This window comes from Microtus ochrogaster, chromosome 5 (genome assembly GCF_000317375.1).
Source record: "Microtus ochrogaster isolate Prairie Vole_2 chromosome 5, MicOch1.0, whole genome shotgun sequence".
Classification (NCBI taxonomy): Eukaryota; Metazoa; Chordata; class Mammalia; order Rodentia; family Cricetidae; genus Microtus; species Microtus ochrogaster.
In genome coordinates, this window is record NC_022012.1 from 36,462,206 (window position 1) to 36,489,819 (window position 27,614).

Genomic DNA, 27,614 nt, shown 5'->3' on the forward strand with positions numbered 1-27,614 from the left:
TCCGCGGATGTGCACACAACACTGTAACACTTAACAGTTTACGCACATTTAGACAGTTGCTCTTTGTACTTGGCACCAGTGGGACCCAGCTTCTTCTGCAGCGGCTGATGAAACCCTAAGCCCTGCTCCAAAGTCAGAGGTTTCAAATACTTACTGATTTCTGCTTCCTGTGCCCTGGCTCATGTGGTTTCCTTTCATAAATGCTCCTGCTTCTGAGTAGCAGCCCTGTCATTGTTCCCCCCTGAGACATGCACTGGTATGTTCGAAGCAGTAAAAATGCCTGAATTCGGTACAATCATGTGAGTTTTTGCTGACTAAATTAACAAAACTGAGACTCAGACATGTCAAGAGCTGATGGTAAGAGCTGTCACACAGCTGATGTGGATTGAAGTGGGATTGGAACTCAGATCCTATTTCTTGCTCTACTAATGGGCTTAGGACAGGTGTAGGCTGTATTAACCTTGAATCCCGAGCCTCCTTCTGTGCTTCTCTGATCAGTGTGAGCTTGTTCATTGACTCCAGTCCTGACCCACATGAGAGAGGTGGGCACGAGCCCAAGCTATTTGCTCAGAAGTGTGGCCCTGGGGAATTGAAGAGGCCTCAGAGTGTCCATGATTTCTTTCCTCCTGTCCAGGCATCAGTCTCTAAACGTTGCTCACTCATCTGTGAAATGAACACAAATGACAGGACCTATACATATGCTATAGCTTGAGTCTAGAACAATCCCCGGGGTCCTGTGCATCTTAGCTGGTGCTATTGGGAAGCAGAGGAAATTTTAAGCCATCTAAGTCAAGTGGAAAGTCCAGCTCCCTCCTCACTCTTGAACTTTTTGACCACTGCCATGAAGTGAAGGACTTCGCTTACCCTACATTCTCTGCTGTGATGGACCAAAATAGGCCCCACGCAGCAGTGGTTGATGGTCCATCAACCATGGACTGAGCCTTTCAAGACTGAGCCCAAATGACCCTTTTCTCTTTAGAAGTCGACTGGCCCAGGTATTAATGATAGTCACTGCAAGGTGGCTGGCATAACGTTGTGCAATGTTCCTGGTAAGGAGCTAAGGACCTTTCCAGAGCCATAAGCCCTGCAGAGGTAGGCAGTGTATGACTGTATCTGTAGTGGGGCAGATCCAAAGTGATCAGATGTCAAGCTGCCTGGGTTCAAGTTCTACCTTTACTGTGTGGCCCGTGGAAGTCGGTTTTGCCACCTGAAATAAGCCTAATCCTCCCATCCTTATCCACTTAAGGGGATCCCCTAAGGTGATCACAGCTGTAGCAAAGTCAAGGCCACTCAAATGCAAGGTCTTCATAGTCTAGTTCTTTCCTTCCAGGATGACTCAAGGTTTGGAACCATAATCATTTTTAGATTCCAGTTCTGAGTTCTAGGTCTGGAGTTCTTATTCTGAAAGATGCTTGTGATACAATATGCACATCCACGAGTGCCTGGAGCATCTCCATATGGGATGGCAAGGTGTCACTCTGGTGTGAGACATTAAGAAGGAGATGCTAGGGATGACTTGAGATAGGTTAGAGTTTCCACAGCCTTGGTGGTACAGCTATGTATCTTGACAGAGATCAGCTTAACGGGCTGGGGAGGTGGCTCAGCCCAGCAAGCAGGAAGCTGTGAGTTCTCATCCACAGCATGCATGTAAAGGAATCCCAGTGTGGTGGCCCATGCTTGTAACAGGGTAACGCCAGGGGAGCAGAGACAGGCAGACCCTTAGGGTTTGCTGGTCCGGCAGCCTAACCAGTGATCCGCAAGTCTCAGTGAGAAACCCTATCTCATACCCCAAGGACAAGATTACCTGAAGAATATCTGAGGTTGACCTCTGACTCCCATGCATACATGTATGTACACCCCCAACACACACACACACACACACACACACACACACACACACACACACACACACACACACACACAACATTAGCTCAAAATATTGGTACTATCAGCCTCCATGATGAGTATCTGGTATAAGGGAGTAATGTTCACTAGCTTAAAACCCAATGTGTCTACTCATAGAACAGCTTATAAAACACAAGATCAGTTTGGGGTCATGAGAAAACACCAAACTGAAGGCCGGAGTCAGTTGGGGAATAGAGGGAGTTGCTGAAGTCGACCAAAGGCCTTATTTTGCTTAGCCACAGGAGACACCCAGATACTCACTGGAGCACTTAAGTACATAATGCTGCAAAAATTCCAGGACAGCAGCAGTGCCCAATGAAAGTAAAAGATCAAAACCCAGCGCAGGGAGAGCCAGGAAGATCCACGACAGTGCACTCTGCCAGGACTTATTTCACGCCTTCCACTCGTTTTGTCTAGTAAGCGTCTTATTAAACATTGGTTACAATCCACTTGTGAGTTATGAAACCAATTGAGTAGACCAGCACCTGCATTTGAAAAGTGAGATCTCCTGTAGAGTGGACACAGGTGCAGTCCACGAGCAGGGATACTGAATACTGCGTGAGTTTGGGTTTGGGTTATGCATAGGTGGGTATTCATGCATTCTGAATTGCATCATCTATGCAAATTACATTCAGAATATGCAAATGCATACCACCAGGGATTTGGATAGCTTACTTGTCGACTACTCTATCTTCAGTACCTAACATAGTCTTTGGACAATAAGTCATGTTTAATGTGTATACTGTTGACACCCATGAACTCCTAGTTTCGGTTACTCACTGTAACTAAAGGCTATTAGGAAGTTTTGTTAATCAGTACTTTTGGGCATCCCCTTCCATGCCAAAGCTGTGGACCGAACATTTTATTATCTCATTTGATCTTTCCATCCATACTGCAGGGAGATTTTGCTACCATCCCCAATTTACTATATATATAAAAACTAGGATTTGAGAGGATTCAAACTCAGACAGGACCACCACGATAGTACATTATCCCAGGATATTATAATTTTCCAGGCTGTGGATATAGAATTAATCATTTGACAAATATCTGAATTGTTAGTTTATCCAGCAGTATTGGCTATAAGCGTTCCTACGTGAGAGCCCACATCCCTTGGTTTCCCTGCTTTTGATTCTGATTTAGTATGTAGAAAAGAGTATCTAAACAACACTCCCAGAAAGTGAGACCAGGCTACAGTTGAGAAGTTAGGGAGCAGAAGATTTGGCTTCTTGACCTGGCTTTGCTGTAAACTCCTTTGTTTGAACGTGGATCCTTACAGCTACAAGTCACCTATTACTGTCTTAGGAAGGGCTGCCCGTCCCTGACTGGACCATGGGATTTCTCATTCATCCTTTGAGAAAACTCATCACACTTGGAATCACACAACTCTTCTGCCATCATTTATGTCGGGGTCCATTTTCCCCACCAGACATTTCACTCTTTGACAGACAAGAGCCCTAACCCCAGGGCCTAGTGTGGCATCAGCACTTGCTAAAGTTTTGTCTATGTGGATTAGTTCTCCTTTTGTGGTTTCAGCTCCAACGCTGGTGTCTGGTTTACTATGGGTGCTCAGTAAACTCTATTGGCTTGAATTCACCTAGGCAAGTTAGTGCATTTAGTCTTCAGTGATCAAGCCTCAAATTAATAATGTGGGCTAGCCTCTTCCAACTCAAAGAGTTGTAATGCGCAGTTTTTTCAAGTGCCTTGAAACTGAACCTGGGAGAGAGATGGGTCTGAGCAAGGCAATGGGGCCACTGGAAGCACAGCTTCCTGGGCACAAAGATGAATCAGGTGAACATTTAACATATGTGGTGATAGAAGGAACCTTCCCAAAATGGAATACGCTGTCCCGCAGGTAGTGTGTTCTCTGACATGAGACATTTAGTCAATATTCTTCCTTATGTTTGCAGTAACTCAAGAAGCTAGTTAGAACATTGGTCTACAAGGCTTTTATTATGCCATCCATCCCACACCAGGACATAGGTTTTATCTCTATATCAGGGCAGCTGGCAGGAAGGCAAGGCCTGGAGGGGCCTTGGACATGGTAAGGAAAGAAAAGAGCAGGACTATGGAGCAAAGAAAGGCCCTCCACGGGCTCGTTCCTGATCTTCTCTCCTGACTGAGTCTCTCTACAGCTGATTCTCATTCTTTGTTGTTCTTCTGGCCTATATAAAACTGCCACACACATTAAAGTAGGGAATAGCAAACCTTTGCTCCCAGGACACACACAGGGTTAGGTTCCTGTGAGCTTCTGATCAGAGCATTCTTATCAACGCATCAATGTTTAACCTTATTAATTTACGTTCATCTCTGCTTACCAATGTTTTATCTAATTCATATTACTGATTCACTCACAAGCATAGCAGACCATAGGTCAGGTTCATGGGAAGCTATCGAACATAGATTGACTCCATAGGGCATGGCATCGTCTTTCCTGTGCATAGGAACATGGGACAGCGTGTCAGCACTGCATTGTGGGAGTTAGTTTAAACAGAAAAATTACTAGGGGAAACACACACACACACTATAGCACTCAATAGTCTATGAAAAAGACACTTGTTGGAAATATTAGCAGTGAAACATCACAACAGAACATCCCCAAGTTCAAGATCAGCTGGGAATGTACAGGGCACATGGTAGTATCACAGGCAGGCCCCACAATGCCTATTTCTGCGAACTGACAAGAAACCCAGGACTTTTATGCATGTTAGGCATCACTCTGGCAACTGAACTATATTCCCAAACACCCCTCTTTCTGTTTTTCTAAGAAAAGGCCTTGCCCTGTAGCCCAGGCTAACCTTGAACTTGCTTTGTATCTCAGGCTAACTTCAAGGCCATGGTCCTCCAGGCTTACTTCCCAAGTGTTACAACTATAAGTATAAGCCTCCTTACCTGGCTTCCCTTTCTAATATAATTGGAAACCTTCCAGGCTCTCTTCCAAGTACTTTAGGGATGACCCCATTGGCCATTCTCATACTGATACATGACAAGGTCATGGCAGAGTCAGCAAATAGGAACACTTTCTTGTTCTTCCCTCTCGGCCTCCCAGAAGACTGGAGGCATTTCAACACAAATCACTGAGAAATCGGTTGGAGAACTCAAGCATGCTCAAAACTTTTCATCTAAGAAAATTATAGCCAAGGAACATGACAGCCCAGCCAAGCCAGCTTCATTTGCTCAGCTTACCAGGTAAGAAGTGTCTTGGGAAGGCTCATGCCTTGACTCTGAGCTCTGAATTCCAGGTGCCAACTGAATGGATGCTTTCAAAAAAGCATCTGGACTGGAGCAAGCTGCTCACGCTCCATCTTGATATGGAAATCAGGACAGCACCATGGCTTCTGAGCTCTCGGCCCGTGGCTGGGAGTGGCCTGTCCCTAGCTGGGTGTGGTCTTGAGAGTAGGAAAGGGCATACACCTGGGCCTGCTGCCTGCACGGAAGAGTGTCTGTGGCTCTTGCCTTATCAGGGCTATGTGCGCCGGGCCCTCAGTATACTATGGCTTCTCCTAGAAGTAGCCATAACTCAGGTTCTCTTGCCTTTATAGCCATCCATAGCCACCACAAAGTAGGGCTGAAGGTCAGAGAGTGGCCACAGGCAGAGATAGAAAAGTACAAACTTAGAGACAGAAGAGAAGTGGGCATGAACCAGTTGGCTGCCTGCCTAGCATGGGCCGGTATTCATGTGCCCTCTTCTAGGGTTGAGTGGCTCCTGCAGGAACAACTCCACATATTAAGGCTCCCCTTCCCATGGTTGTGTCCTGAACAAGGCCAGAATTTTCAGGGGATTAAAGGTACTATCACTATAGATAGAGAGACATAGAGACATTGCTACGTGAGACAACAGAATTAAAAATTACGCAGTGTAGTAGAACCCTCAAAGTACAGCTGTAAACAGCATTTCATCTTGTTCTCAATAATTTTATGGTACCCAAGAAGCAGAAATCATAATGATCCTGATTTCACTGAGGAAAATGGAACGTGGCATTAGGAACTGGGCGTGTGCGCTCAGCACTGACTCTTTCTCTTAGGCCACATCACCTGCCCCATCGGGTAAGCTCCCTAACACTCCACAATCCACCTTGCTTCTTTCTCCTGGATAGTCTGCCTGTACCCATGCCTCTGGCCCCGGCTTGCTTTTCATTTTGAGGAGCTGGCTGCTGCAGGCTGTTTCATGGCACTGAATTAGCAGCTCCCCCTCTCCTAGCTCCCCCCCTGCATGAGCTGGCTGAAGGGGTGCGGGAAGTGTCAGCAGGAGCTGGCAGACTTCCCCGGGCTGATCTCAGGCAAAAGCGTGATGGGGCACATGACAAGAAATAGATTTCAAATGCAACACTTGAAAATCCCACTCCTCTGCCCCAAATCAGCCCCTTGTTCAAAAATGTAAGGACCTCTTAATTTGTTAGCCGGCTGACGTGTGAATGAGCCTCTGCAGCGGCTGAATTTTTCAGCGGAGCTGATAAACAGGAGTCCCTATGCTTTGGAGGAAAGAATCAGATGTTGGGGGGACCAGAAAGGTGGCAAAAGATAACAGGCCCTATAGGATACAGCTCTCAAAGCCAGCTCATCTGCTCCTTGAACTTGTCTCCTTGGGGCTGTCGGGGGAACAGCCAGAGAATCTCTCCTGGAAGAAGGCATTAGAAAGCCTTTTCAGTACCGGGACCTGCACTGAGTGGAGGGGAACGGAAAGGGTAAAAGAGACGAATCCGTGGTACCGGGGACCTTTCGAATCAGAAACGGAAATGCTGTTGCCGAGAAGCGGTTTGGCACATGGAATCTCTCTTGAAGGAAAAAGAAAAAGTGACTTTTGAAGGCCCTCAGGACTCTACCTCCAGGTCCTGGGGCTCTGATGTCCTTGCTGGCGCTCAGCACCCTGAGACCTGGAAGGCACACTCGTGTGGCCCCTGCCCAGCCACCTCTCTATGCCCCGTGTCTCATCTACTGCCACATCCGCTCTCTGCTAGGCTGGCTGGGCCAGGCTCCCAAGTCCACAGTCCTGGACGGATGTTGTGGTGAGAAGATGCCACGACAGGGAACATAGACAGGGCAGTGGTGGCAGGACTAGCTTTCTGAGCTCAGCATCGGAGACAGGAGTAGGAGGGACCAAGTCAGAAATGAGGTAGGCATGGGCATGATCCCAAGGCACCCTGCACGTCCAAGGCCCCCATCACCCATGACTACCTCATGGGGGCAGAAGGTGGAGCAGGAAAGAACAGGACAGATGGCGCATTGGAAGGACCACACCCATCACTCTCCGTGCAAATGGGGTCACTAAGGGCTTTCAAGCCCAGATGAAACTCTCATACAGCACTGCCTTCTGGAGAGCTGGCCTAAGTGCCCTGCAGCTCAGAGAACTGAGGCTGCTCTAAGAGTTGGTGCCGACTGCTTCAAACTCCGTGCCGATCCCCCTCTCCTGGCTCCTTCATTAAAAAGAAGAAATGGGTGACCCCTCAGTCACCTTCAAAGCATCCCCAAGCCACCTCCCTGCTATGAGGAGCTGCAGCCTGAGTTTCCTCATCAAAGGCAGAGCTGGCTCTGGGGGATGGCAGACCCTGCGAGCTCCCCAGCTGGCCTGCTCTCCCAGGTCTGTCCCCCCTTGCTGGGGAGCTGGCACTCAGGGCTGCTGATTTCCAGCAATCAAACCCGGCTCCAGCGCCCTGAGCCAGGTCTCAGCAAAGACAGCTTCAAAGGAGCTGCATATTTATGGTAAACTCCTTCCTCAAATTGAAAATGTATCAGACAGTGACAATCACAGGATTCTCAGAGCTGCCTCGCCCACTGGCAAGCCGGCTGAGCGACGGCTGTTCACTTGAGGACAGAAAGGACTGGAGCTGTCATAGAGGTTACTCAGAGTTGGAGGGGATAAGGACAAGGGTGTGGACCTGGACAGGACCTCTCTATGAGGCCAGGACACCCTTCAAATTGTCCCTCAGCTCACATACTGGCAGTGAGAGCGCAGTGGGGGAAGATTGGGGTCAGGAGGTGGGGAAGGTTGCGATCCCCACCAGGTCCTCTCAGAGGAACAAAACCACTTCCTAATCTCGGCTGTTGATGGCTGTAATAAGGAATTCTGTTGCTTCTGCACCCCTCACGGGTGCTACAGAGCCAGCAGGGAGGATCCCCAATGTCCCAGAAAAGGGACAGACCTGCCTCTGCATGGGCTGCTCTCAGGAAAGATGGCAGCTAGACAGAGAACACGGAGGGGGCCTGACCTTTGAGGCAGTAAGTGGCGACCTGCAGGATCGTCAGGAAGTTGGCTCTGGGTTTCCTTCTAAAGACCCTGAGTGACCCTGCTTGCAAAAGTGCCTTGGATACGCCATCTCATCCATCCTCCTGCCTCTGTTTAGAAAAGTGTTGACATCATCTCCAAAACAAGCTCTTTGAATTCTGAGCTTGTCTCTGCTTGGGAAAATAAGGCTATCAGCCCACAGCACTACTTTCTTGGCCCTCTCAGGCCAGCCCTGTCGGTTTCTCCATTTCTATAGAAACAGAGCCAAATGGATCAGCTGTCCCAGGGAAGGCTGGCTCAGGTCTAGCTTCTATGAAAAGTGTACACACAAAGAGCCGAGCAAATTGCTAAGGAAGACAGCAAGTAGAGTAACTAAATGACCCCAAGGCCCAGAGTTCGGAAGGTAAGGGACATTTGAAAAATAAATTCCAGTAAGCAGGCTAATGTTGTAAATGAGAACTAAGAATCCAGTCAGTGGGAGGTGACAGATAGTCCCCATGGTCTCAATGCATCCTGTCTGTAGTCTTGTGCGTTTGTAGAGAGCTGACAGCCCCCAATGCCTTGTTGGTGAGAGTGGTAAGCCATATTCTGTGGGGAACAGGTACAGCCCACTGCTCAGCGAAGGGTAAAATAAGTGGTGTATAATCAGAGTACTCTACGGCAATTGCGGGCTGCAATTTCACCCCCCTAAGATCACCAGCTCTTAAATGGAGCATGGCTCTTTTATCCTGCATCCCGGCCTATGACAAAGAGTAGATCTTAAAAGAAAATTTTAGGCTAATTCGGGAATGGAAAAATGAACGAGTGAAGTAAAAGCAATCTGCTTTTCCATATCCGCAGAGCTGGCAAGGGAGAGAATGCAGACTATTCTGGAATGTTCCATAGGGCAGAGTTAGGAGGCAGAGTACCCAGTACCTAGAGGAATCTGAACTGTATGTATCTCTGGCTAATTCTCCAGCCTGGGATGGGCTCACCTAAAGGCTGTAGGTGTCTCCTTCCTATCCCAGTGCAAACCACTCTTGCACTGGGTGAGAAGACTAACAAAGAAGGTTAAGGGTGTTTTCTGTCCCACGTTCTGGGTAAACAAAGCATAATAGGTAAAAATGGCATTTTGAGGAAGGTCGACCCGAACTGGGCTCTCCAGCCTGCCTCTTCCCACCAAGGCGAAGGATACATTTCTTTATCTCTCCGCCTTAGTTTTTTCTCCTACAAGATGAGAGAACAGCTTTCATGCCAGGCTGATAAAAGGATGTAAAAATTTAAATATATATGTACACCACCCAGCACAGTACATCATGTAGGCGACAATAAATGTTAGCTATTATTATGATGTCAGGAGAGCCAGCTTTGCACATAAGTATAGCCAGTCAAACACAGTGCCAGGCAACGCTATTTTCAATCATCTTTGGATCTTGTGAGACCAAATATGAGGGGTTACCATCATCACTGCACACAGAAAGAAAACAGAGCCCACTCTGCTTGGGATACATACACAGCAAAGCAATGGGGGAAAGGCGGGTCTGCATCTTTAGTTAGGGATGTCAAACCCCGGAAGGCTTAATTAGACCTGTTAAGCCATTTCCAATCCTCAGATGAAAGGTGTGCTCATCTTATTATAACGCTAACAACGTTGCTCAGGGGAGGCTCACAGCCTCTGATCTTTCGACTAAGTTAAATGAAGGAAATTATGGGTCTTCTAAAGAAGTCCTTTTTTTCCTTCTATTTATCTTTCGAGGGGGGGTGGGGTCCCCAGACAGGAAGGGAGACAACACTATTGTAACACTCCCCATCATATCTTTGGGGGGAGGGCAATAAGAAATAACAGTATGGTTTGAGACCCTCAAGGATGGACTCAGGCAGAGCTATTGACGCCTATGCCTATAAATAATGGAGAGATGGTTCAGAATGCCCCCTACAGGACAACATAGGAAGCACACTCCTCCTCTAAATCCACTGTAGTGGAAGTTACCAAGATGGCAAACACTCCCCATGCAGAATCAAAATAGTAATTTTTTTAAATGGTAAAAAAAAAGAACTCTGAATTCTGAAAGACTATTTTTAAAATGGTAAAAAAAACCCTTTAATCAGCCACCGGCAGGAAATGTGGTATTTTGTTCAGACATTTTACCAATTATAGCCCACTGGGTCCCTGCGTGGAGCTTTCTAAATAATCAAAACCAGCTCTTAATAGTAGTTCACCCAGACAGAAGAAAAAGAACAGGACCGAGTCCAAGTGAGATGATGCCATTACTAAAGAAAACCCATCCCAGCGGGTGTTAGAACCTAGCGCCATTTCGAATGGTGGCAGATGGCAGCAGAGTAACAGAGCAGAAGTCTGTCTGGGGAATGTCAGGTACCCACAAGCAGGAAGGGGAAACTAGAAGAGGAGCCCAGAACATGAGTTTTGGAGTTAAACAAACTTGAGTATGAAATCAAATCTTCCCAAGTTCTTGCAGACAGTAAGATTTGGACCGTGCATAGTGCATGTGTGCGTGCGTGTGTGCATGTGTGCATGTGTGTGTGTGTTGCATGCATGTGAGCACAGCTATGTGCACCCCTATGCACACATGTGATGCACACATCAGGGTCTTTCTCTATGGATCTCCGCTTCACTGCCCTGAGATAGGGTCACTCAGAGTCTGAAGTCCCTTGCACATTACAGCCAGGCTGTCCAGTCAGGGAAACTCTAATGCCTTACTTGCCCTTGTCCCCCAGTGCTGGGAATTGGAGTCTTGCATGGACACACCCAGCTTTGGGGGGTTCTATAGATTTGACCTCAGGTCCTTGGGTCTTCAAGCACGCGAGCCAGTGCTCTTTCCCACCGAGCTGCAGTTTCTTACGGATGAGCTGGTGTATCCTACAGGGCTCTCCTCAAGACGAAAAGCACTATACAGAGTCAGCTACACAAAAGATTCCTGGGGCTCTGTCTTCTTCCCTTCCTGCACCAACATCACCTTGGATGGGAAGATATCAGAGCAGAGGTACTGACATTCCTCCCATCCCACTTAAACCATTTCTTCACCCTGCAATAAGCATGGAAGGACACCCGTCAAGAGGCAAAGATTGGGCGATGATTGGGATGGGACCTGGGGACCGGCACTGGAAAGCTGCGTCTGTGTGTGCGACACGTCACACGTGGCTTCCAGTTGGTGCTCATAGCAGCTAAAGCAGAGAGCAGCGGGACAGTCGCCAGACTTGTCAAAAAGCTGAGGTCTTTAGGAAGATGCTCACCATCCACTTTCTAAGTCCAGGAAAGACCGGGTGTCCCTTAGGGAAGCCGAAGGTCACTTAATGGTCACTTGTGTGGCAGATTCCATGAGATGTTAGCTCAAAACAATGGCGTAATGCACACAGAGGTCAAACAAACAAAAGAACTCTATTCTTAGAATGCACTTCTATTAGCACAGTATTTGCTAAAGGGTAGCCTGTGGTGAGCCCACCATTCTAATCACCCATGTAGGTGCTAGGTAAGCTAACAAATTTCTAGAGCACGCTGCTGTACTGAATGAAACTGTATAGCTATGGAGTCCCGGGGTGCACCAGCGTTTGAGAAGCCTACTGTTTACCACTAGTGGGCGCTGTTGATGCAGAGGCAGCCACCACTATGAAGAAACCCCCAGGGCAGACTCCTGGGTTCTGGCCTGGCTCACCTGGAAATGATACCTTGGGGGCGGGACTGATGATGTTGATTCCTTTCCATGTTTATTATAAACTGTGTATTTTTTAAATTCATTACTGAAAAACAATTTAACAGAAAAAAAAATCCTTCGTAGGTCAGGACTATAGCTTAGTGGTAGATTGCTCGCCTAGTATCTACTATATGGGACTCTGAGTCTGATCCCTGGAACCACAAAAAAAAATCTTTATTAAAATAATCTCCCTTATTTTTCATTGTATATTAGATGCTATCTCCATCTCTGAGGCCCATGTGAACTTGCTCTGGTTGCCATCTTTGCTTTTACAATCTCTAAAAAGATACAGTATTTCAAGTCCATTTACCTTTTCAATGCATTTCTGAGAACATCTTAAAGGGGATTTCACCAATAAAGTTAATAAGTGTGTATTGCTTTTATCTGTGCGTAATGGTTATTTGATCAGTACGCTTGTTTAGGATCCAGGTCCATGCAGCCCTATTGTGTTCATTTGTGATACTGGGAATCGAGCAAAAACACAAGCCACTCTACCACTGAACTCAGCTTCCCTCCCTTCATCTAGTTTTAATATTGATTTCTTCCAGTTTTAAAATATATTTTATCAGTTCTTTGAGGAATTCATATGGTGTGATGTGATTGCATTCACCCTCCTATCCCCAGCTCCTCCCAAAAGCCAGCTTGAGTGGCAGCTAAGATAGAAGCAAAATGAAGACGGAGAGGGGTAGTGAGCCCCACCAGCTCTCTGTCAACTGGAGGGTGCAGAGGGGAAAGGAGGTGACATGAAGGAGGCCCAGGAAGAGGGCTCTTTCTTGGATCACTCAAGGGAGGAACTGGGGTTCGGGTAGAGGCTGGCAAAGGCTGGGCTGCGCTCTTGGGAGTAGATCTGAGGTTGCCTGAGGAGTTTGCTCTAACCACTCCTCCAGCGCTATGCTTGTCCCCCTCATATCCCTTACCCAGTTGTATTTTTCCTCAGGGAACTTAGCAGGCTGGCATAATGTTCCATATGTATTTTTTTGCCTGACATCTGTCCCCTGCTAGAGCATATGCTGCACAAAAGCAGATCTTTCTCATCTTAAGCCTATACCTAGAAGGGAGACAGCAGTAGGAGATGCTCAACAGGTATCAACTTGAGTGAATGACTGCTCTCTATACTCCAAATCCCCCAAGAAGACTGGGGCTCAGGGAAGAGTCTCCCCGACAATTTTCCCAGGGGCTGGCAGCCTACTCATTCGGGGATGATGAGCCACGGGGCACGATTTGAGCTTAATAGTCCTAAATTGCAGCTCTCGTCCTCTTTCTATTTTATTTTCAACATCACTTACTCTCACCAGACTGCGAGCTCTCTCCGTGTAAGGGCTATGTGTCTGCGTTCCGCAGGCCCCGCGTGATGTCTGACACATAGCAGATGCTCAGTAAAAGACCCGTTAAATAAACGAAGGAACCACCATGGTGCCAGCTACCCCCCCCCCGACCTTGTGCCTGTCTGAGATGATGCGGGAAGTACCACCATCCTGTGCAGCTCCCATCCACAGCTGGATGTGCTGCTGCCATTCAGTACCAGCCAACTTCCCTTTTCCTGGGACTCCTTCCTTCCTCTCTGTTCTTTCCTAAGAAGAGTGACCCTCTGAAAAAGGTCACTGATCACCAAGAAAGATCTAGCTCCCCGAAACCCATGTAAAGGTCAGGGAAGTCCCTCTTGGATGCAGGGATGATGTGGCAAAGACAGATGTGATGGGTTATTGTAGGGTTTCATGAGGATCACCCTGGATACCTATTGACCAGATCTGTTTCTGGGTCCTGTCCTGGGCCTCCCTTCTCAGTCTCTCATGGGATAGACTATAAAATGGGGACTTTTAACAATTACCAAGGTTAGTTTTATACATAAGTTATCATAATAGTTAAGGGCTTGGGCTTTAAGCAGAGCATACAAAGACTCCAAACCAGTTCTGCCATGACTTAGTAGTTCAAGGACAAATCAGCCATAAACCTCCCAAGTGAGGACATTGATTAAAAAGTACCTATTTATAAGCTAGACAGAGGGATGAATCAGTACAATGTTTCCCCTACAGACATGAGAACCTGAGTTCAGAAGCCCAGCACTCACATAAAGAGCTAGGCACAGTGGCGTGTGACTGCAATCCCAGCACAAGGGTGGTGCAAAAAGAGCACCCTCAAGTCTCGCTGGACATCTAATCAAGCTGAACTAGTGTGTTCTGGCTCAATAAGAGACCCTAGTTCAAAATATAAGACGGGGAACTTTAGAAATAGATATTCAACACCAACTTCTGGCCTTCAAATACATGCACATATATGTGTAGACATATGAGCACACATATGCACGTATATATGAACACATACACCTTACACAAAGTACCTATGTTTTTAGAGCATAAGATAAATGAAGCCATCTGCTTTGTAGGCTTATACATATGCTACACTTAGCATGGCACAAAGATTATGGTAAGTGTTCAACATATGAGAGTAGCCACCATGGTTGTGGTGTTGGTGAAGGTGAAGATAACGGTTCTTTCTAATTTGCTATAAGGATGGCTATTTGAGTGCTGCAGTGGGACATTCCCTCATCCAACCACAATGACAGTTAGATCTTTAATATGCCTGCTTCCTGCTGCAATTAGTGTCTGACTTGATCTTTCCAGTCTTTCCTGACTCAGAGAAGCCTCTAAATAAAGGAAGCTGATTATTAGGGAATGGCAGGGATAAAGACTTTTAGAGAGACACTTGAAGTGGTTGTCAAAGTCTGTTTCCTCTGATAGAGGACTGGAGAAAAGGGAACAAGAGTGCTTAATGGAGAAGGAAGAAACAGAGAGAGAACCAAAGTGCTCTGAAGGGCATAGCATCCCTAAGGTGATGGAGACAGCGACAGACGGGAGAGCAGAGGAGGGGTTGGCTGGAGAAAAGCAGGACAGAAGGGGAAGTCTACCCCAACACAAAGATGTCCTTGCCCACATGGGATCCACCCTTCTCCTCATAAGTTGGGCCCCTGGAGTCCAGCGGGGATCCAGGGTTGGGAGAAATGCCTAATGCTTTCCATTGCCCCCAGAAAAAAGAATAATCCAATAGTGGAAAGGGACTGGGCATTCCTTTCTAAGTAACTCCCCTTGTCTCCTCCCTCCACAGGGCATGCTGACTGGGGCAACAGTTGACAGCTGGAGGCCACTAGAACTAGGGACAGGGCAAAGGACAAAGAGGAGGCACCCATCATCTTGGCAACATAGGTAGGCTTACCTGCCGGAAACCATTTCTGGTGAACTGTAATATTTTCAAGGCATAGTTGGACCTCTGGCCTTTGCTGTTGAATTCAATGTGGCCGGTGAGACCTTCCAATTCTACCTGTCCAAGAGAGAGTGAGTTACAGCACCAAACAGGCTCCACCAAATCTGGCCCCAAGCAAGCATCCCTCTTACACGCTACTTCACCGTGTTGGAACCCCCTGTTCTGTCTGCTCTGAAGCCACGGGATCTGAGTGGAGGAAGAGGGGCCCATGTCCAGTAACCTCAAGCCAACTGTGTAAGCCGACAGGAGCCATGCTGCCTTGAGCTCAGATTCAGCTTTCCTTGTCCCCTAGCCATGGAAGGAACTGTAACCAGCATCTTTCCCTTTGGGGAATCTGCTGATCCTGAGCCTGCAGGAAGTCAGGATACTCCTGACTTGTTGCAAAAGTCTAAGACCCCCACACATATGCCTTCTCTCTCTAATGAGAGATGTCTTTTTCGTGGGAGAAAAACACTGCTGGAGAGAGAACTTTGGGGAAAACCAGCACCAGCTAGAAGTCTGCAGGCTGAGTCTCCCAGGGGCCGTAGGTTCCAGCAGCATGGTGTCCTCCTAGCTGTGCGGAGTTGTGCAGGAGCTACCACTGGGCAGGGGCCAGGTTGCAAGCCTGGAATTCAGAACCCCTTTCTAGTTTAAAATCCAAGGACTATTTATTGTCTTGGGAATAAGCTAGCCATGGATTCTTGCCAAGAGCAGTAAGACCTGGGGAGCAAATGGGACCCTTGGCTCACTCAGTTCAGGTGTTTTAACCAGGGCTGTAACCCCCCAGGAAAGCCTTGGCCAAGCATCCCATCCTGGAGGCTGGGCACAACCAGGTCTTCAGCAGCTCCTCACCATGCGCAGGTAGTTCATGAGGCTGGTGCCATGCTGCCAGATCTGGGCTGAGCCGCAGGACAGGGGCTTCACACCAATCTCCTGGCTCCGGTTCAGTTCCTGCACTGCCGTCACCACAGCGTAGACAGCGTCAAACAGCAGGGCGGAGGACAGCTGGGAGGAGCAGAGAGAGTAAGTGGTAGAGAGTAGAGAAAGGAAGAGATGGGGGAGGGAAGAGAGGACATAGAGGACCAAGAGGGAAAGCACCCAAAGGAAAACGAGGGGGCACATTCACTGCCTTCCGCCCACTCCTTCCTCTGACTCCACCCACGTCTGCTGTCTGCCAGTGGTCTGCATCCTACTGACAAAGACTGCTCTGGGTTTAAGCAGCAAGATACACCATTGGACCCCAAATTATTTCTCTCTCTCTGGGAAATAGCGACTTCTATTGCTGCCAGGAGCAAATCTATAGGACAGTAGGCAAGGCTGCTAATCTTGGGAAGACGGATGGAACTTGGCCACTTTACCAGGCTCAAGTGTAGATTGCTTCCTACCTGACATCATCCATGACACTGACCCTTTCTACACATACCTAGGACTACAGTCTAGCTGCACCACTCTATGTGAAATATATGTATGAAATGTATGATAAGTTTAAAGTCTACATTTTACTAACATTCCACCCCTATGGCAGATGATGGGTGGGTACAAAGGCAGGAGCAGGACAGCAAGCAGGGTACCAGGAGGTGGGGAGATCTGAAACTACAATGGTCAGTGGGGATCTAAAGGCAGAACTGTCTAGTCGGGTGACAAAGAAAGTACCTCAGGGAAGAAGACACACTGGGACGGAGAGCATTGGATCCGAGTAGATGTATCGGATGTGGGGGGAGGAGATAGGCAGTTCAGAGGATGGGAGCACTGGAGCAGAGGCTCCAAGACAGCAAATGAAGAGCACACCTGGAGGGCGTGGGTGGACAGTGACTTTGCAAACAGGCAGGGGTCATGCTCATGTGTATGGTGGGCCTCAACTGTACGCCTGTCCCAGCAGGAACAGACAGACCTAAACAGATGTGTGCCTCTCCCTTTGGCGATCAGATCATTGAAACAACGTTCTCTAAGAAATTGGAGTTTCCCCAAAAATCTCACGCTGAAAGAAGAAGCCTGGTGCCAGCCAGCAGAGGAACGTGTCTCCTAGGAAGAGATTTTCACACAGTTTGACAGCTTGTCAGACTGTCGCCATGCAGGAGGAGCCCAGACAATGAAGGTGTGTGGACCACACTGTGACCAGGGCTGCTTAGTTATGCATGCCTCTGTCTACGTAAACCTAAATCTCAAGTCAGGACCCCTGGATGGACTTGAAGGCGGTGGCTGGCTTTGTGTCCCTCTTCCCAGTGTGGTCACATAGAGTACAGCTTTCCTCTACTCTCCCCCTTTTCTTGTCTGATTAACTGGTCTGTTGAGGGTGAGTGGCAGGACCTAGCTCGTTAGGACTGCCAGGGCCCAGACTCTGACCCTCACCACTCTGGAAACAAAGGGAGGAGGGCCATGTAGGTATTCTATGCTTTTATCTTTCCTGTTAATAAGCTTCCTTTAAGGCAAGAGACATTCATGTCCATGTGCCACGGGCACCTGGCATGAGGTCTTCCCTGTGGGTTGGCTCCCAAAGACTTGTCTCCTCTTAAATTTTTAAAAGATTTTATTTTATGTGGATGGGTATTTTGACTGCATGTATATCTATGTGCTCTGTGTGTACAGTGCCCAAGAAAGTCAGAAGAGTGTTCAGATCCCCTGGAACAGGAATTACAGATGGTTATGGGCCACCATGTGGGTGCTGGGACTCAAATCTCAGTCCTCTAGAAAGAGCAACCAGTGCTCTTAACCTCTAGGGCCAGTTCTCTAGCCTTCAAGCGGTATCTTGGTTTGAATTAAGTCTTGACTGACATCTGCCAGATGAGTGACATCAATATTGGCAGGCTTTATAGTGGGGGATGCCAGGGGGACTGGCTAGCTGGAGAGAGTAGAAGCACAGATGATTCTTGTGCCTGGGGAATGCACCATCCAGGAGGAGCTAGCTGTAAATGTACAAGGCCTATACAAGAAAAAGTCCTGGTCAGTAGAGATATCTCTGTGGTCAGCACCGTTCAGAGGCAGTTGGAGGACAGTTCAGAGGATGAACCCACAGGAACAGATGCTGGGAGGTGGAACTGAGGAGCACGCCAGGAGGGGATGATGGGTAAATGACTTGGCTGGGGAAGGCCAAGAAAGGCAGGAAGAATTCCATGCAATAATGACACTGGGGTACTAGGGGGTCAGTTCCTCCATTGGTAGCATGATGTCCACACCTGGAAACCAATTCTTTCCCTGACCAGCCATCTTGCTCATCAGAAGACCCCTTTGGGAGGATCTGGAGGCCATACCCTGTGTGGTAGAGTGCTTACTCCTACCTTCTGTCTGACCAGGCTCTAGGATGCTGGCCCCTCCAAGGCTAGAGGGAGGGAGGGAGGACACAGTCCTCCAGTCAGAGGGCACAGAGCATGAGATAGCAAGGTGTAGGGGGAAGAACTGGGGAACACAGCTTGACTCCAGGTCATCCTTAGATGCTAAGTAACCTTGGACATCTCACTGAACATCAAGCAGGGACTGCTCTTATTCATAAAAGAAGCAGCATCCCGGCCTCATGAGCCTGTACAGGTACGGGGTGAGCATTACAGATGCAGCTGTATAATCTCACATCCAAGGAGTTAGTGGTGCTCTGGAAGCGGTGATGGGGAACAGGAGGGGGAGGATGCTACGAGTCCAGAAAGCAGACTGGAAGGATACACAAATACCACAAAGAGCTGCAGTCTCTAATAAGTACCAAGAGTGTTGACCTCCGATAACCTTTCCGAACACAATGGCAGGGGAGAGCAGCCCACAATCAAAATTCACCTGCATTGCAAAGCCACCTAGCCAATGTATCCCCTCTGCCTTCCCCTCTTCCCTTCCATCCTCCATCCCTCCCCTCCTTTCCTTGCTGCTTCTTTCTAATCCTATTCAGACCCTGTCATTTAGCAGGTCCTATCTGGGAATGGTGACATCTTCACCAGTCTATTCTGATATGGTCAGAAAAGCCCTCAAGTCCCTTCTGACTCCATCAAGTCTACTGCCTTTCCAACTCCACCTGACTTCCTTGCTGTGCCTTGCCTTGGGGCCATGTGTGACCCGAAGTCCGAGCAGACAAAGGTATCCAAACCCCAACCCCCGGTCTCAATAAGAGCAGAAACCATATAGCCCTGCTGAACTAACTGAGCAACCTCACTGCTCTGAGAATTTCTACTCACTGCCCTTGTCCTCGTCACCCAGTTCCTCTAAGGGAGGCGGGGCTTATCTGCTTAGCACCTGCTGCTCCTCCACCAGCTTACAGCCATCCTTTTCTTTGAACCTCATCACCCCGGCCCCAGAACATGCGGCTCTCCTACTAATGGCTGCCCGCAGTTCCTTACTGAAAGGACGTACAAACTGACGATGCTCTAGACGCCCTCTCCAGCTCTGACCAGCCTCTACCCGAGAGCAGACCACTGCTGCGAGCTTGTTGCTTTCAGCATCTAGATCATAAAACTATTTCATTGCTACTTCATAATTGCAATGTTGCTATTATTAGAAATCGGATGTCCAGGGTCTGGGACACTGCCCCCCCCAGTTTACCTCATGGCCTCATTGATTAGTTGTCCTTGTGTCAGTTAAGATGTGAGCCATTAGCCAGCGATGCCTGCCTAGACCCTGTTCTGCCTCCTCCCATTCTATGGATGTGTCTGTCCTCTTACGTCACCATCAGCTTCTGGTCCAGCTGTGCCTGCGCCAACCGAGTCACCCTGCTGTACTGCTGACGTGTAGCACAGAGTAGAACAGGTCATGACCCTGAGCCGAGGCTGTGCTTCTCGGGAACACATTCTCTCTCCTAGAAGAGATTGTCTTTCTTCTCTTTCTAGATAGTGCTGCTTCTGGATGTAATGCCTGGACCCACTGCAGTCGGCTTAGCTCCAGGCTAAGAGTGGAGGTGACCCCACATGTGACTGAAGAGAGAAAGAGAGGGTCTGGGCCTCCGGTTACCTCTCCCTCAGGTCTCGCTATGCTGTGTGACACCACACTGCATTTTAATTGGGTTCTTGCTACTAGCAACTGAGAGCATCCTAAATCGTTACAGAGGACTCAGAGGGTCCCCCATCTCTCGAGGTAATGTTGCTCAAGGTCCCAGGACAAGCCTGTAACCCGTCTCCTCTTGAGGTCCCTTCCTCCTTTAGAAGCTATGCATTGGTTCCCGAGGGACAGTGCATGATTTCAGAGGACGCTGGTCACACCACTGCCTCCCTTCTTAGCACATGGTTGTAGCTAGTCCCACTCCGGCTAGGATGAAGTTTCCTTGACTGATGATCTCCGTCTCTCTCTGTCTATCTGTCTGCCTGCCTACCTCTATCTACATCTATCTATCTATCTATCTATCTATCTATCTATCTATCTATCTATCTATCTATCTATCTATCTATCTACCTACCTACCTATCAGTGTGTTGTACACAAGTGCATGTGTTCATATGTATGTATACACATATATGCACAACTGTGTATGTGAGTGCATGCGCACCTATGTTTTTAAGTGTGTCTTCCTCTCTCCCTCTCTTCCTTATTTTTTGAGGCAGGGTCTCTCACTGAGCCTGGGACTCTCCAGTTGCTTATGCTAGCTGTCCAGCAAGCTCCAGGACTCCTCTTGCCTCCACACCCTCCTCCCAGTACTGGGTCACTGGTGAGCAGTAGCAGCCTAGCTTTTATGTGGGTGCTGAGGATCGAAACTTGGGTCTACACAACCATCTCCCTAGCCCCTGCTGATGTTCTTATTAGTACATCATCCAAGTGCTGAGCGGTCGGTGTGTGCCTGTTCCCGATGTCCTTTGTCATCTCTAACTCCAGGGTCTTCTTGATCCTTCAGCTATTTCTTGTGATTACAATTCAAGCTGAGGACATTGGGGTAGGGAACAAGGGTAGAAGATGATCAAGGTTCCTATCTCATCTCTACACACACATGGCCTTCAGAGCGTGACGTGGGTAAAGTGTCCCCAAGGACGCTGTACTTCCTAGGTCTCCTCTGAAGTGGACTAACTCAAGTTAGTACCCTGTATATAGGAACACACACAACCCTCAGGACAATCTGCTCAGGGTCCTTCATCCCTCACCAGATGCCCCTCTTATGTCGGTTTTTGTTCATCTACCTAGGACCCCTCATCTCATCTTCCCCCCTCCTGAGGCTGTACTTCCCACCCCTTCACTCCTGTAGCTAGTCTGCCCCAGCTGCTAATCTCTTTCCGTTTTTTTTCAATTCTCTTTTCAAGATCCCAGCTGTCAGGGAGTAAGACTCTGCCATCCCTGACAGTCCATCAGTGCCCTCGTGGTTCGGCTGTCCATTCCAGACCATCTCTTCAATGTCCTAATTGCCTTCTCCCTCTGTTATTATCGACTAATTCCATTCTGGAAAGCATTTGGGCCACAGTCAGTGAAAAGTGGCTTCTGTCATAAAAGGCTTTGTCCCCATCTCTACTTCTGAGTCCATTGGGGAGAGGAGGGAGACATTTCTCTTGTCTCTTCTCCTTCCTTTCCATTCTTCTTCCTCTCATGATTGACCCCTCCATCTTTCTGATGCTCCCGCTGCCCATCTGTGTGGGTGCAAGCCTGCCTCTTGGCTTTGTCTCTGTTTCGCTCTCCCTTACTATCCCATGTTGTCCCTGTCTCTTCTAAATTGTAGATCCCCTAACTGGCTCAATCCTCATTTAAAATCCTCTCTTCTGTCTTGGCACCAAGCAGCTGTTTGGCAAGGAACCCTCTATTCTCTTGTTATTATGTTTTCATTTGGTTCTTCACTGTTATTTTTTTGAGCTGTTTTGCAAATTGTTTCGGGGGATGAAAGACTCTGTATAAATGAAGATGAATCAATTCTGACCCAGGGAGTTGCGGCTGGGTTCCCTTCCCTCCCTGAAATGAAAACAAGAATATCTTCTAGACACACACCTGTAACCCCCATCATCCCCAAAGCAGGAAGGACTGGATTCTCAGTCTCCTCCTAAAGGCCCATTTGCCCATGAACCTCTGGAAGCTTCGATTCTGCCCCACCAAATAATATGAGGGCAGGGACCATCAAGATCTCATGGACTAGTTCTTACAATCTGGATTTTATTCAGCAAAATAAACAGTTAATTACAAACATCTGCTTTAGCCTAAATTCTAATTACTTAATCTAGCCATCTGTAATTTTAATGATTTCCCACGATTTTTGTTCTTTGCGGCATGATTAATGGGAATGGCATATGAAACCAGTGGGCATGTGTGTCTCTTCCCACCACTCCCTCCGCGCTGGCTTTGTCTCAGGCAGGAAGCGCATCTGTGGCGTACCACTGGCCACCTGGAAGCTTCTTGGCCAGGCTAAGCGTGCCAAGCTTTCTCCTGGATATCTTTAGCCCGGTCCTTCCTTTGAAACCCTACAAACCAGACTCCCCATTTGGGGAGCCCCACCTGGGATTGTGAGGAGGCAGGGAAGCGGGGCAGTCTCTCATACAAGCCTAAAGAAGAGAGAGGGGAATCAAGAGTGGAAAGATGCTAGAGAGGAAAGAGAGGGAAGCAGAAAGAGAGGGAAAGGGAGAGAGGGGAGGGGAAAACTAGAGAGAGAGTGGAAGAGAAGTCTGAAAGAAAGGAGAAAGGAAATAGACATCCCGCAGATGCAGGGGCCTCTGCAGCCTTTCTGTAAGCCAGCACGGGAGAGAACCCAGGCTGTGGTTCCCTAGAATCCACTCCCTCACCCTCTGGCTCTCTGCCATGAGGAGCTGGGCTGTTTGTGGGGAAAAGTTCTTGGCCTCCAGAGAAGCAGAAGAGGCAGCCCTCGGAAAGGTGAGCTACAGAGGTGAGAAGGCTTGGAGGAATTGCGCTATCATCACTGCTGCCAGCTCCTCTTCCAGGCTCCTTTCCTCTCAGAGGCCGTTGCAGAGAGAGGATGGCTGCAAAGTTGCCTATGGGTAGAAGTCAATCTAGGTACCAGCCCCGGCTGTATAAAAACGAGGCCCTGGGAGACCCCACCTGCCACCCTGCTCTCCTGGGCCTGTTTTCTCATTGTCAGAAGCGGACGGCCATCTATGAACTGTTCACTAGGATGCCATGAGGAAGGAAAGAGGCCAAGGCAGGTAATATTATGGGATGTGTCACAGTGCCTAGGCAGAGGTAAACCTGAGTAAGAACAGGCACCCTTCATGCAGGCAAGAAGGCCGGGGGGGGGGGGCAGGGAAAGTAGACTTAAGGAGGGACAGGATCTGTGAGGACACACGGAGACTGACCTAAGTTCAAGGCTCAGCTTGTTTGCACTCCAGCAGAACACTGTCTGCTACCCAGACCCCTTCCAGCATTCCTGGGGAGTAGAAGACTCTGAAACTGGCTAGGAAGGTGACCCACGGCAACACAGCTGTAGGTGGCTTCCACGGGGCAGACCTGCCTCTTCAGGTGTTAAGAACAAGACCGAAAATGCTCCTTCTCCACCCAGGGGAACCAGACCCTTTGCCCCATGCATAAAGAACGAATGGCAAGTCTCATATCAATTAATATCAGGGATACCCCGAGGAGTATATGATTCATCCACAGCATCATTGTGCAAATATCACAGACTGCGTTTGCACAAACTATGATGACCATGAAGTCCCAGGAGAAACGTTCACAGGGAAGCACTGCTTGTTCTGGGGTCCTTAGTTGACCAAATCACTGTAGTTCAGCTCCTGACTGGGCTTGCCTGCCACCTTCTAGGAGGCCTCCTCTCTGTTCTTTCGGCAGCATCACTGGACCTCCAGAAGCCATTCTTCCAGATATAGCATGGCTCACATTCTTGGTGCATCTTGGAAGCCAATAACTTTGGCCCTGCCTCATTGTATGGAGCATGTAGAAGACCACAGAGCGCTAGAGCCCAAGGGCATCTAGAAGACACTTACCGCAGGGCCAGTGAAGGGCACATGGTCACAGTTCTCCTGCCAGGATTGGTTGAGGCTCTGGGAGAACTCTTGGAAGAAAGCATGGGATTGGTTGAAAATGGAAAATCCTAAGATGTTGACTCTGTCATCCACAAGACTGTCCATTCTCTGGAGGGAGAATTCCTGGGAAGATGGGGCAATCAGAGAGAGAGAGCTCAGTTAGAATGGGGGAGAAGAAGAAAGAACACGAGGGAGCATGCTGGGGCTGTGGCCAGCTCAGGACACACGAGGTGCTCCCTGGCTGGGGCTGTGGCCAGCTCAGGACACACGAGGTGCTCCCTGAGTGCTCAGTATACAGAATAAGTCAGAGTGGTTCTTCTGGGGTTCAGGGAGAAAAAGAGAATTCAGTAGATTAGCTCCTAAGCCAGGGAAATACAAGATGTGACAAGTGAGGAGAGACACAAGGAATATATGTGGCGGGTGGAGGGAAGTTCACATCCTTGGCAGGTCATCTATGGAGCAAGGCCTGAAGGCAATTCTACACAGAGAATGTGGGTAGACAGAGAAGTCATCAGACATAGGCTTTGAGGGGAGAAAGGATGTGGCCATCCACTGTGGTGCCCGTGGCACTTTGATGAAGGCATGAGCTCCTCCTTGAAGTATGGTTCTACCATCAGAATCACCCCAGAGGACTTTCTCAAAATGGACCACCACCATGCTAACTGAGTCTGTATGCCTGGAGCTGAGTCCAGGTGGGATAATCACTAGGTCCCTAAGTGTCATGAACACCAAAGTTCCAGAAGCACTGGATGAACATACAACACACACACACATCCTGGGGAGGATGGAGAGGTCTACTGGGGTCAGAGTTCACAGGCTTAAATGCTAGGGAGCATCCCAGACTAGTCAGTCCTGTGAGTGGGTGTGTGTTGGGGGGGAGGGTGTTAGTGGAGTATCAAAGTCATGTTTGCTTTCCAAAAATGTCAACCTGAAGGTGTGCAGACAAGGTTGTATCTCCATGTGTCATTACGGTTTCCGTTCATTTCATACATATGCAAGCATTTCTCACATGCTAGACACTGTTCTAGGCAGAGAGGACATGCATAGGGGAATGTCCTTGCTGTACTCAGGGGCCTCACAGGACTCAAAGAGACAGACAGCCAAGAGCCAAAATGCATTATCACTTCAGACAGCTATGAGTGTGGGAGCAGGGGCTGCTGCAGTCAGAGAACTGGGGTTTCGGGGCAGTGACATCCAGAAGTTCACGGGTGTCCAGCCAGTCATCCATGCTGTGATAGCCAGTGACGGCTGTCAGTTTGACAGGATCTCAGATCACCTAAGAGGTAAGTCTCTAGGTGCATCTGTGGGGAATTATAGCAGCCTCTGGCCCCACCTGGGAAGGACGTCTTGATTAGCCGAATTTGTGCAGGAAGACACACACTAAAGTAGGTGGCTCTGGACTGCACCAAGAAGCGAAGGTTGGGGCTGAGCGCAAGCATTCATTGCTCTTAGCTTCTTGATTACAGATACGATGTGAGCAGCCATTTTAAGCTCCTGAGTCCATTACTCCCTTCCCAGTTCGGATGGATTGTGACTTTCAACTATGAGCTCAAATGAACTCTGTCTCCTTTTATTTGATTTGGCCTGGTGTTTTATCCCAACAATGGGCTAGGTAACTAAGACAAATGGCCTTTACCCTATCACCCAGTCTTTTCCCTGGACCTCCTTTGACCCCATATAAGAAACCAGAGGAAAGCATGTAGCTTATTCTGCTCACCCATCTGTTCCTGTAAAAGTGCCTTCAGAGGCGGGGCAGGCCATCCTCTCAGACTGAAGCTGTATCCATCGCGTGCTCATTCCGAGTGCCTCACACACGGCTCCCTGACCCGTGGGCACACAGTATTTACAGACACTAGAAATGACCCATCCGTCACTCAGCATGATGTGACAGATGGTGGGTGCCTTAGGCTTGCTTCCTGGCCAGGTGGAAACACTGCTTCCTTTTAGGTGGTCTCCTTTTTTGATGACTTTGCTCTCTTAGCCCCTGGTACTCCGGCTCGTATCTTTCCCCACCTACAGCTGCTGCCAATGCCTTAGGCTCTGAGCTTACCTGCCCGGATTCCAGCCTTGTCTGCTTTGGCTAACACATTGGAGTCACAAAGACTCCTTTGCAGCCACCAACCCCGGCAGAGCGGACTTGGATGAGGATGAAGTGTGTTTTGGACTCTGCCACCCTCCCATTAGGGGATCACAGACGTGCCAGAGAATGTACTGATTCATAAGCTGGTATTATGTCCTGTCTCTCTACCAGGGCAGCTGCCCAGCCACTGTGGGTTATCAGCAGGCAGGAGAGGGCAGATGGCTAATGAGAAAAGATGTATTTGGCAAGGGCGAGGTGACTAAGGAACAGAGCCAGGCTGCTGTTGGGAAACCGAGGAGCTTTGCTGACCGTGGATGGAGAAGCCAAGGGCTAGCCTATCGTTCTGGCTTCCTTATCAGTGTGGGCAGACAGCCCACCACATCTCTGTGCCTATCCATATGTACAGCCTGATAGACGAAGGCCCATTTCGAGGAAGTCCTGACATCACGGATGCCCATATTCACAACAGCACCAGGCAGTGCAGAGGAGGCAACTGCTTCCGGGTCAAACCCAGCTTCCTCACCACACTGGATGTCTGACCTTGAGCAAGGACTTCGACTTTTCTGGTCTTTGTAGCCACACTTTGTAAAGGAGGACTGATGCTCCTGGGAACCTCCTATGAGAACATGGCCCACCAAGTCAACAATGCAGGACACACGGGAGCTCGCAGAGACTGGCGCAGCAAGCACAGGGCCTGCATGGGTCTGCACTAGTCCTCTCTGTGCACATGCCGTGGCTGTTAGCTTGGTGCTTTTGCCTGACTCCTAACAGCGGGAACTGGTGTATCTTTTGCCTTCTCTTGAGACTCTTTTCCTCCTATTGGTTGCCTGGTCCAGCCTCGATATTAGGGCTTCTGTCTTGTCTTGCTGTATCTTATTTTGTCCTGTTTGGCTCTCCTCTCTTGGAGGCCTCCTTTTGTTCTGAAGAGGTTCTGACTGGGTGTGAATCAGGGGGAGAACAGAGGTGGGGGGCTGGGGAGAGTGGAGGGAGTGGAAGCTCTGGTCAACGATTATTGTGTGAGAGAAGAATCCGTTTTTAATAAAAAATAATTTATGTGGGATTCCCCCCAGATCCTGTGAATATGTTTTATTACATTGGTTAATAAAGTACCTGCTTTGTTTTATGACAGGGCAGAATATAGGTAGGTGGAAAAAGTAAACTAAATGCAGGCAGAAAGAAGGCGGAGTCAGACACCATGTAGTTGCCGAAGGAGAAAGATGCCAGAACCTTACCCGTAAGCCACAGCCTTGTGGTGATACACAGATTAATAGAAATGGGCTAATTTAAGATGTAAGAACTAGCGAGAAATATACCTGAGCCATTGGTCAAACACTGTTTTCTTAGGATAGCTTTTGTGTGATTATTCAGGTCTGAGCGACCAGGAAATGAAAATGCAGTCTCCGATTTACAAATAATCAATAATAAAAAAGAAACCTCCTATGTTGTTCCAAGAAACAATCAAGGTTCCTGTGAAATGGCCCACTAGTGGGTAAAAGGTGCTTGCCACAAAGCCCAAGGATCAGAGTTCAATCCCCTGGACTGAGATGTCGCAGGAGAGAACCAACTCGAGTCAGGATGTTCTCTGGTCCCTCTATAGAAACACTGTGGCACATTCACGAT

At 48.5% G+C, this 27,614-nt stretch overlaps 1 protein-coding gene across 2 annotated transcripts in view; it reads right to left on the bottom strand.

Annotated features, from left to right (window-relative positions):
- Grik4 (glutamate ionotropic receptor kainate type subunit 4) overlaps positions 1-27,614 on the bottom strand; it is a 304,308-nt gene that overhangs the window by 83,333 nt on the left and 193,361 nt on the right. For both annotated transcript variants that reach the window (XM_026779045.1, XM_013346302.2), the window contains exons 8-10: positions 23,876-24,037; positions 15,907-16,059; positions 15,028-15,132 (exon numbers count right to left, since the gene is read on the bottom strand). In XM_026779045.1, the coding sequence (XP_026634846.1) occupies positions 15,028-15,132; positions 15,907-16,059; positions 23,876-24,037 (420 nt within the window). The remainder of the gene's footprint in view (positions 1-15,027; positions 15,133-15,906; positions 16,060-23,875; positions 24,038-27,614) is intronic.